Below are 10,806 nucleotides of genomic sequence, written 5' to 3'. Positions count from 1 at the left end.
ACCCGCCCTACGCAACGCAGGGCCCGTCCATACTAGCTGAGCATCGCGGTGAGTGGATCGCGGTACTTGTCAACACATACTGACACCCGCACCCACGCAAGCACATACATACAGACATACACATACTTTCTACACCGCACATACATACAGACATACACATACTTTCTACACCGCACATACATACAGACATACACATACTTTCTACACCGCACATACATACAGACATACAGACCCGCATGCATGCAGACAGCATGCATGCGTACATACAGACTTGCATGCATGGTGTCTCACGTGTGTACGTCAAGGGAGAAACTGTACGGCACTGTATGGGAAATGGTAAACAGACACAAGGACGCCACCGCAGCTACCCCTTAAGTTGCCCGCACCCAAATACCCACCTTCACATACATCCTCACACCAAGTACAAGCACCGTCAAGGGGGCTGCAACAAAACGTGCGAAGAGTACGGCATATGCGCAAAGAACATGGACCATTCCGGTAACCGTTCAGAACAGGCAATAATAATTCCAGCAGAAGCCATAATAAATCTCTATGCCGCCAACAGGAAGCCCTGCTGCCATCATATCACAATTAGCCAAGATATGATCGCCAAGTCCGTCCGCGGTCAGAGTAAGGGCAGGGGAAATATCCCGCAGCCGGAGGTGCGCTGGCGGGTTAGGGGGGAAGGCCGAGGAGCGGGTTGGCCATAGCGAATTGCAGCCGAATGCTGAGGTGACGGGGTCGTTGTACCACCGCGGCCGATGCATAGCAGTTCTGGCGCCTTGCAGCTCAAAATAATTTGCGCAAGCATATATCGTATATATGACGAGCCTAATAATGACTTAATAGTAGCCACCTACATGAGCGAGGCACACGATGAGCCACGGTGTATCCGCGGGGCGCAGAACCATCGCAATGTCTCTCGAGGTCGTGTTTCGAAATCAACCCATGACAGGTGTACGCGTGCACAGCCTTGCACAGCCCCCGACATAGCCTTGCACAGCAGACGTATATATCTAGCCGTTGCTGGTGCTTGGTGGTCGTGGTTGTAACAACCAACTGCTCTGTATGGTAGTTTTGTTTATTTCTAGCCTCGCTGCCCAGCCATCTACAAGTGCACGGTGTTTTTTCATTATGTATGATGCATCTGCCTCACAGAAAGCACACACAGACCCGCTGATGTTTCCACTGCCCTTCCGGTGCGTGCGCACTTTATCTTATTCATCGCTTTTATTAATGTGGCGAAAGGAAGCGATTAAACAAAGCCAAGGGAACTAAGGGAACTAAACACTGCGTTGCCCCACATCAAGCCCTCACTATCTATCAACGACGACACTACACAATTCCATGCATGCACACATACACACATACACATACACACACTCACACACTCTCTCTCTCACACTCTTCTCACACACGCTCATGCATATGGGGGTGTAGACCATCATTGTAAAAGCAAAGCAAGCCAGCTACTCGCGCAAAGACATACATATGCCCGTACGTGAGTCCGTTTTGCATGCCCATACAGATGCAGAATGAAAGGACGCGGAAGGACAGACATAAAAACAATTCAAGCACGTAAATTTACGTGCAGGCAAGAACAGATGTAAGGGCAACGCAAGCGCGTTTCCCTCCTGTAAAGCAAGTACATACAAGTATAACAGGAATACAGTTAGACTAACCTCTACCGCGTGGCTAACCGCATGTATACATACACATAGGGTTTGGCACTACTGGTACGGCGCGACCATTGCCCCCGGGAGATCCCGGGATCGATATCCATTAGGGTCAAAGGTCCTTCCAATGGTGGAAGGCATTGCGGCCCTAGTTGATGGACGGTGGTGACCTGGGATAAAGTTAATCCGCGAGCCGACCAGGAATGGAGTTGGGCCGCTGTCGACCCGGCAGATTCCGTTGGATGCTGGTGATGGGTGCGGAACCTGAGCGATCCACTGAGAAGTTGACTAGGGTGACTGGATGAGGGTGCCCCGAAATACCGGGGAAGGCAGGGTTTCGCAGGGTAGCTGCCACGGGCGAAGATACACCCCCCTGTTTCACACATCATGCACATACATGCACAGACACACAAACAGACAGACACACACATACATACACATTTTTTACACACATTCGCTCCAGCCTTTGTGCGTTTGTGTGTGGGTATAGCACCATTGATGTCATTGAATTGTTGCCTTCAATTACTGAATGGCAAACACACCTCACGCCGTATAATATTCCGTACCTTACACAATACTAATGTGGTGCCCGCTTGGGCTACGCTTGCTTGATAACTAGCTATGTAGCTAGGTCTGCTATAATTCCTTCATGTTGTGCAACAGTAATGTAAAGTGTACAACTAATGCACAGCTACACTAGACGTACACTACAAAAAGCAAATATATATGACACGATGAACACACGAAAGACACACGCTCAATGGCGCGTGTACATACATACATACAGGCGGCTGGCAGAAGTTAAGGCCTGACTTCTGCTCCCAGTCGATCCAGTCGACCCGGGTTCAAATCCGCCTGCCAGCTCCTCGGGTGATTGAGGAGTGATGAAATGGGAGGTGGCCCCCCATCATATGGACGGTGTAGGACGTGATAATATCAACTTGCGAGCTGACCAGGAACTAAGTTGATGCGCCGTTGATCCGCTAGATTTGGTTTGATGCTGGTGGTGAGTTGCCGAACCCAACGAATACATTCTGAAGTCGGATGGGGTGACGGATTAGGGTGCCCCTCTAGCAGGGGAGAGCAGGGACTGCCCCGGGAAAGGGGGCCGCTGGCGAAGTTAACCACCCTGTAACAACATACATACATGCACCAATAAACGATCTCCGCATGCCACCGATACATCCTTCCCGCCGGAATAAATACGGGAATAAATTAGGCACCTGCTACAGTAGTATGTATAATGTTCAATGTCTCCTTAAGCTAAGTAGACACCTTCACCCCGTAGTAGCAGCAGCAGCAGTCAGCACAGCGGCAGCTGCACAAGAGCCAGCCGCGGGCGGTATGTAGGTATGTTTGTTTGTTTGTCGTAATGTGAGCTCCTGCTGAGCCGCAATTCGGGCGGCGGGCCTATGCACATTACCAGGCTTGGGGCAATTGAAAAAGTAAACCCATGTCTAACATGCGATGATAACCCAAAATTGTAACCCAAAATGTGGCCCTGAAAAAAACTACAAAACCGTTGTCTAAGGGCTGATCCAGCGTACGTGTGTATGTCCTTCTGTGCCATAGCCTTCCGAAGGAGGAGTGCTGGGACGGGTAATAACGATGGGCGTATGGCAAGTGAATGCATGCAAACAGCTGCAGCGGGTGTCCTCCATCCATCCACCCTTAGTGACCCCTGGGTCTTCCAAACTAACGCCATCTTAAGTAAGGCCGCCCCTACTAGCATTCCTACTGCCGCTACCCTACGAAAAGCCTCGCATTCATGCACGCATGCACACACGAACACACGGCAGCCAATCAGGAGGCAACTACAAGTCGGAAAAAAGGGGACAGCAACAGCAGGGGACACGGCAACATGTCGCGGCAATCACAGGTATAAGCACAGTAATACAGTTTTAAGTTACCGTGTACGAAAAAATATACGAATGGCGTGGGCAAACTTGAAGCCCAATGATGCTGGTGCGGTATATAGATGGGAAGATAAAGCAATGCATGTGGCTCCTCCATATGCCGCGGCGAGGAGGCACCGCGGGGAAAGTGTTTGTGACGACAGACATACATACCCGGGATCGATACCCGTTAGGGTCAAAAGTCTTTCTGATGGTGGAAGGCATTGCGCCCCTAGTTGATGGACGGTGGTGACCTGGGATAAAGTTAACCTGCGAGCCGACCAGGAACGGAGTTGGGCCGCTGTCGACCCATGCTGGTGGTGGGTGCGGAACCTGAGCGATCCACTGAGAAGTTGACTAGGGTGACTGGATGAGGGTGCCCCGAAATACCGGGGAAGGCAGGGTTTCGCAGGGTAGCTGCCACGGGCGAAGATACACCCCCCTGTTTCACACATCATACATACGTTACCCCGCGCGCACGTGTACATGCTACGTCACACAACTCCAGCACACACACACACACACACACGACACCGAACGTTAGCAAACTGCTGCTACAGTCACTCTATTATGATGCTCTACAAACCATATCAGCAATCACCATGTGCACTACAGCCGCAAATTTTGAATGGAAGCGTATAACGCTGTTGGTCTTTAGTAAAGATGGCGCCTCTCCGCATTGCACGAGCGCTTACTACAGCTAAGTGTGCTTGGTGTCGCCGGCCGCCCGCCCCTATCTGCAATCGTGGCAGCCATTCCAGTATTAGAAAGAGCAAGGGACGATGGACAAACTTATCAGCATCTTCTAGTCTAGCCTTATTGTGGAGATGGCGAGACTGCTTGCAGTTCCCCTGCGAAAGACATGAATGGGCCTCCTCCTCCTCCTCCTCCCACCCTTCTGCTCTCCATATAAGCCATTCCAGTAGGGAACGCTCCCGTCTAACCAATACTACTAGTAGTACTCAAATGCACGAGCGATTGCAGATGACGTGGCGGTAGCGGCGCCTGCCGGATGGAGTCACCTGGGCAGCGTGACGACGCGAACGTGAACGTGGCGGATTGGATGCGGCGATTGGATGCGTCCCGTCAGTTTCCAGCTGGGCCTGCCCCTTGCAGACCGATACACATGTTTGCCGTTTATTTCCCACAGTTCCTACCTATAGCCACGGGCCGTGGTGCCTGCTGCCCACCTACTCTGGCTGCTGGTCCAGCCTGGTGCATATGCACGTGCACACGTAGTTCTAATAGTCCTGCTGTGTACGGTCTCGCACGCCGGTACTGCCCGCCATGCCGGGAACCCCCCAGCCCCACCACTACTAGCCCCCCAAACCCTGACTAACCCAAGCTCACCGCACGCCGCTCAACTCCGCAAACGTATGGCTGCTCAGATACCCCACGGCATGTGGAATTTCCCCCACCGATCGCCGCTCGTCCTAGTTCCCAGGCTAGGAGCCCCTTCCAAGTCCCTTCCTCGAAAGGGGCCCTCCTCCTTTAAGAGCCAACCGCGCACAAAGCATGATCAGTGCATTATATGCTTTACTATACTTGACTTGACAAAACAAATAAGGAAGTAACAACAGCAGGCTGCATCTCGTCCCTCCGGATGAAGGGGTGAAACATCGACCAGGAGCCGGGAGCAGCATGGTGCTTCAAGTAAGCAGCAAGAGTCCGCATGAGAATGATGCAAGGGGCTGCAGTACGGTAGAGATAGATAGATGTGGTGCTAGTTAGCAATCTACTAGGCGTGTCCCCTTCCGGCAGCCCTTTACACACATGCCGTAACAACCGTAACAACCGTAACCACCGTAACCACCACTATCCGCCCACACACGCATGTGCAAGGTGTATGAGCTGCTGTCCTCTACGGGGCCCTGGTTGGCCACCATCACCTGCAGAGCCTACCTACATTCGGGAACTGCAACTCCGCTGCAACAGGGCAACAATTCGCATCCGTGTATTTCCAAATGTGTCAAATCACCCAACGGAGGAGGTTTACACACCAACAGTACTCACACATCAGCTTATCGAACGCTATCTTCACATACATGTACCCAACATGATGAATGTGCAGCTCAGCGGCCTAACCCCGAGCCGTAACACCAGCCAACAGCCAGCCAGCCACACAAACAGACACACAGCCGGCCGGCCGGCCTGTGGAGAATGGCGACGCAACTTCCTGATGTCCTAAATAAGCCTGGGGCTAATACTGCTGCCACTGTTGCGGCGGTGGCAGCTGCGGCAGAGGTGGCAGAGGCGGCAGAGACGAATGCACGTGAGTGCGGTCGTATATATAACGTGCTGCCGGTAACGGCGGCGGCTGGACAGGTCCGCTGGTCGCCTTACCCACCGGAGTCCCCGGTCCCTTCGACTGCTGCGCCCAATCGGGCCTTGTTACTACAGGACACGCGGCTACTGCTCCCGATGTTCGGCTGCAGCGCTCCTCAGGGAAATCAGCCACATGGCAGTTCACTTCTGCCGCTTGCTTCTGCTGCTGTTGCCGCAACTGCAGCAGCAGGTGCTGGTGCTGGTGCAGCCAATGCCATTCGTCTATTGCTTCAGGACACGGTTTATGTCCTTCTTGGTGCAACATTTGCCCTACATTGTGCTGTTGCTGCTGCTGCTGCTGCTGCTGCTCCTGGCAGTGGTGGTGGTGGTAGTGGTGGTGGTAGTGGCGGTAATCGGCAGGCCGCAAGTAGGGATGTACGCGGGCGGACAGCCGTTGCTGCTGCTGTAGCTGGTAATGCTGCGAGCGGTATTGCAACGAAGGGTGTTGCTGCTGTTCCTGATGTTGCTGCTGATGATGTTGCTCCTGCAGCTGCTGCGGTTGCAGGCGCTGGGGCGGGGCTTGTAGAGAATGGAGCGGTGAGGGGCTCATGTATGGTAAAGGTGGCGGCCGTTGTTGCTGCTGGTGCTGCCAAGGAAAAGCTTGCAGCTGTGGCTGTAATGTCTGCTGCTGCTGTCCTCCCAGCTGCGGCAGCTGGTGCAGCTGTGATGGCTGTTGAAGCACTTGCCACTGCTGCGCCTGGCGGTGCTGCTCATCAGCAGCATCCTGGTAGCCAGAATGCTGCTGCTGCTGCCGCATATGGAGCGGCGGCATTCTCTGTTGTTGCTTTTGCATCGCCATATGATTGTAAGGTCGTCCTTGCGACCCAAAAGGCTGCAACAGCAGTGACTGCTGCTGCTGTGATAGGACCGGCGGCCCTGGCTGGACCTGCGGGGCCTGCTGTTGCTGCAGCAGCAGCAGCTGCTGCTGCTCCTGTCCCAAGGGAATACCGCTAACGGAAGCTCTGGACTCCGCTGCCGCCGCGGTGGGCTCCCAGGGGTCAGTGTACGACACGGCCGCCGTCAGGTTCTCCCGGAGACTACCGCCACGGCCGCCGGCGACGGCTCGACCTTCGTCACTGAGCCACGGGTCGTAGCTCGCCATGGAGTCCATCTCACATTGCGTCGCGATGTTGGTGGCTCTTCGCATCATCATCGTCATCATCATTGGCGCCTGACGTGCTGGACGCAGCGCCAGGGATGCTGACGGGTGCATCGATGATGGCACAGGCGGGCTGGTGGCTGCGGCTGCAGCAAATCCGTCAGCATCGGAATCTAGCTGGTGTTGCTGAAGGCCGACGTTGCTGTGTACGCTGCTGCGGCGCGGTCGCATCTCGTCGTTGCCTCGTACGGTGCCGCCGGGCACGAGCTCATGGTCGCCGATATCACAGCGGGACTCACATCCGGTAACAGAGCTGGGGGGAATAGTGGGGGTTTGGGTGTGAGTGGGACTGGTACCAGCAATGGCTGCTCTGCCAGCGGCTGCAGCAGCGCTGCCGTACCGGCACACAGGGGCGGGAGGGGAAGGTGCATCCAATGTTTCCGCGGGCGCTTGGAGGGCATTGCCGGTAATACCGTCGACACCTGCACCACTGGAAGACCTGCAATCGCGGCCATCGCCGCCACCACCACCATCACCGTCATCACCATTACCACCACCATCAAACGCGAGTATAGCTCCTCCCGCCGCAGCAGGGCTGGGGCCCATTGACGAGCCGGCGCAGTTGTACGGCGGTACGGAGGAGAAACCGTACTGCACTGTAGCGCTGCTGTAGCGCTGTAGCGGCAGCCCATGGGGGCCAGTAGCAACGATAGCGGCTGCAGGCGCTCCAGGTTCTCCTGACGACGACCAAGCGGGGGGAGGGTGGAACGGCGAGGCCAACTCCAGGCTGGCTGGAGCGGAAGGCGGGGGGGGATTCCCACAGCCTCCACCCGCCACAGGGACGGCCCTGCCGCAGCTAACACCTGGGCGGTGAGGAGCCGCTCCGTTGTGGAGGGCGGAGGTGCCATGTTCGGCAGGAGAGGCGCCGACCATCGGAAAGGCAGCAGAAGTCTTAAAGGCGGTGTTACAGCCAATTCGAGGGTGTTGCGGATTACGGCAGCAAGTGTCAAAAACGCTCCTGCCGTGACGGCCGTCTGCAGCGGCGGCCATCGTATCATTCGGGAGAGGCAGCGCGGCAACAGCAACGCCTCCGCCGCCTCCGCTTGGCACCATGGGGCCCCCATGTAATGGCGGTGGCGGTGCCTGAGCCGTTACGGCGCTGGAGGCCAAGACGCAGCATGTCGTGGCATTGGCCCTATCCTGCGAGCTGCCGTAGATGTCCTGCACGATGCCCGAGCTTTCCAAAAGCTCCAAAAGCGGTTCGTCTATATTCGTACCAGCCGCCGCGCTGCTGCCTCTCAGTCCCGCGTTGCCACGTCCCGCATGGCCGTACAAAGGCGCAACCCCGGGAGAAGAATCAGCGTCGCCGCCGCCGCCGCCTGCAGCCCCGGCACCGATCGGGCAGCTGATGGCTGAGCTATTCCAGAACAAAGGTGTTGCGGCGGAAGTAGCATAGCGCATAGCAGCGGCGGTATAGCAGCCCCCTCCTCCATTTCCTCCGATTGCTGGCTCTGCGGCACCTGGCGGCGCAGGAAGTAGCGCACGGGCAGCGGGGCCTTCGCCACTGTCTCGGCTCTCCCTCATGACCGCATCGCTCACGTCCTCGCCTCCGTCCTCGTCCTCGCTCTCGGCCATCGCGATGTCCTCCGGCCCGTCGGCCGCGTCGTCACCCTCGACGCTGTCGGCCCTGCGCCTGCGTGGACGACCCTACGGACAGCGAGGAGCGCAGCGTGTACGGCGCCGGCGCGGCGCCGTACCGCGCAGTACACGGTACAGTGGTGCACAAGCTGAGAAGTGGCAAGGCGGAGGTCGCAACGGCGGGTCCCAGGGGAAATTCACGACTATGTTTCGGTGAAGCTTCCTGAAGGGGGTCTTTCTGATTTGGTTTGTGCAATCGAGGGGCTGCACCTCCTGCCCCCCTCCTCCTCCACCTCCTCCCCCCCCACCTGTAGTATTGGCAGTCCGTGTTGCTGCAGCCACTTGCCCAGGGTGACGCCCGAGGGGAGCACCTTGATGCTGACGTGCCACTTGGCGGTGGCAGTGCCGGCCAGCCGCTCGAACCTGAGCGTGTGCGCGGGGTGTGTGTGCCGGAGGGGGCAGTTGAGGTGGGGGTGGGGGGACGGGGGAGAGGAGTGAGCTGGGAAGGGGGGAAAGGGGAGGAGGCAACCGAAGAGGGCGCAGGACACATCAGTGGTTCGGGAGGGCGTCACAGACAGACGGACAGACCGGCAGACAGACGGACAGACAGGCGGGTGGGCAAGGTCGTGCGGCTCGGTGATGGCGCTTTCCGGGCATGCCCGGCACTTTTAACGCACGCAATAAGTCTACTCGTCCGAACGCCGATGCAGCCCTTTCCCGTACACCTTCCCGTACATATATCCGTACATACTTTCCGCGGCTCATCATCTCGTTTCCGCATTCGATGCAGTTGCCACCGCTCAGGTAGAGCTGGGGGTGGAACAAACCCACGGCGCCGCGGGTGATTTTCCTGTGAGTTGGTGACCGGGAATCGTTGCGGCGGCAGCGTGAGGCGACTTGCACCAGCACGGGCTTTGGCAGCCGCTCCAGCGGCGGCAGCGCTGCCTCCGGCTGCGGCCGTAGCCCCGACGGAGATGGCGATGTCCCTTGGCCTTGGCCCTGAAGTACGGCACCCAGCCCCAACAACGGCGGCGGCGTCGCCGCTGCCTCCGACTTCCACCCTGCTGCAGTGCGAGCGACCGGTGTTTCACCACAACTCCTGTGGTTCACTACAGGAGGCAACGCCGTACCGTACGACATGGTGGGCAGCAGGGTTGACAGGCGTTGCTGCCGCTTCTGCGGCAGCGGTGACGGCTGTAGCGGCGCTGCGTCCAGTGCGACGTCGAGTGAAGCGCTATCCGCGGGGCCTCCGCTGCAGCCCACACTTCGTTCGCGTTCACCTTGGTCTTCGCCGCCGCCACCTCCTGGCTGAGCTGAGGCGACCGCGGGCGCCGGCGTGGTGATAGCCTTGGCAGCCACGACAGGGGCCACCTCCAGTCTGGAGTTAGCTGTAGTTATTAATGCTGCCGATGCAGGCCGGGCAGTCACGACTTGTCCCTGGTCGGATGGTTCCTGAGATTCATGTGCTTGTGGCAAATTAGAGAAGGACGAGAGCTGGTACGGAATGCGTCGCTCCGAGGCCTCTTCACTGTGAGGCAGACTGTCCCGATTATTTAACGCGGGGTGAGGTTGCTGCTGCGGCGGCAATGCCGCTTCGGGCGTCGCGACGGCGGTGCCGCTAGTTATCGCGGGGACGCTGGGATATTCCTGAGGCCGCTGATTGCCTGCTGAAGCTGAAGAGATTCCATCTGGTTGATGAATATTTGCCGTCAAATCCTGGAGCAGATGGACGCGTGTGTGAGTCAGCGGCGTGTGCCTAGTTACCGGCAATGATCTTGGATGCGTCGTCTTGCTGCTTGCGCGGACTGGCTGAGCTTCGTCCGAAGCAGCCTTCGGTCCGGCGTTTGCCCCTTCACATGAAGATTCTTTTGAGGTGCTCTGGGTATCAACTAATTTCGCGTTGGTATCGCCAGTGCTGGAGTTCGCGCGGCCCCGTAGCAGAGCCATCATGGTAAGGGTTACAGGTCCACAAGGGAACGTAGCGCCAATCATTGCTTTTGCCTCTTCCGGTGACGGTGGAGAAAAATTGCTGCTGCGGGATTGACGGATTGTGTGGCTTGCGACCTTGTCATGTTCATCGACGAATGGTAGGTAGGGACGAGGTGCATCGGTGCTGATATCCGGCGCTGATAACAGATTGGACTTTCCTCTGTTATCAATTGAGCAGCTGCGC

General features: G+C 57.0%; 1 protein-coding gene across 1 annotated transcript; it reads right to left on the bottom strand.

The window, feature by feature from the left end:
• Window positions 1–5,771: 5,771 nt before the first annotated feature.
• rlsJ (RegA-like protein RlsJ) lies at window positions 5,772–10,580 on the bottom strand (the record flags this gene model as incomplete). The annotated part of the gene is made up of 7 exons (XM_002945657.1): window positions 5,772–5,804; window positions 5,919–7,308; window positions 7,396–7,732; window positions 8,516–8,702; window positions 8,942–9,056; window positions 9,385–9,483; window positions 9,769–10,580. 7 exons carry the CDS (start codon window positions 10,578–10,580, stop codon window positions 5,772–5,774), a joined length of 2,973 nt encoding a protein of 990 aa, XP_002945703.1.
• Between the last annotated feature and the right edge of the window lie 226 nt (window positions 10,581–10,806).

The sequence above is a fragment of the Volvox carteri genome, assembly GCF_000143455.1.
Source record: "Volvox carteri f. nagariensis unplaced genomic scaffold VOLCAscaffold_1, whole genome shotgun sequence".
NCBI classification, from domain to species: Eukaryota; Viridiplantae; Chlorophyta; class Chlorophyceae; order Chlamydomonadales; family Volvocaceae; genus Volvox; species Volvox carteri.
Note: the sequence above shows the minus strand (reverse complement) of the source record. Positions and strands in the feature narration are given on the sequence as shown.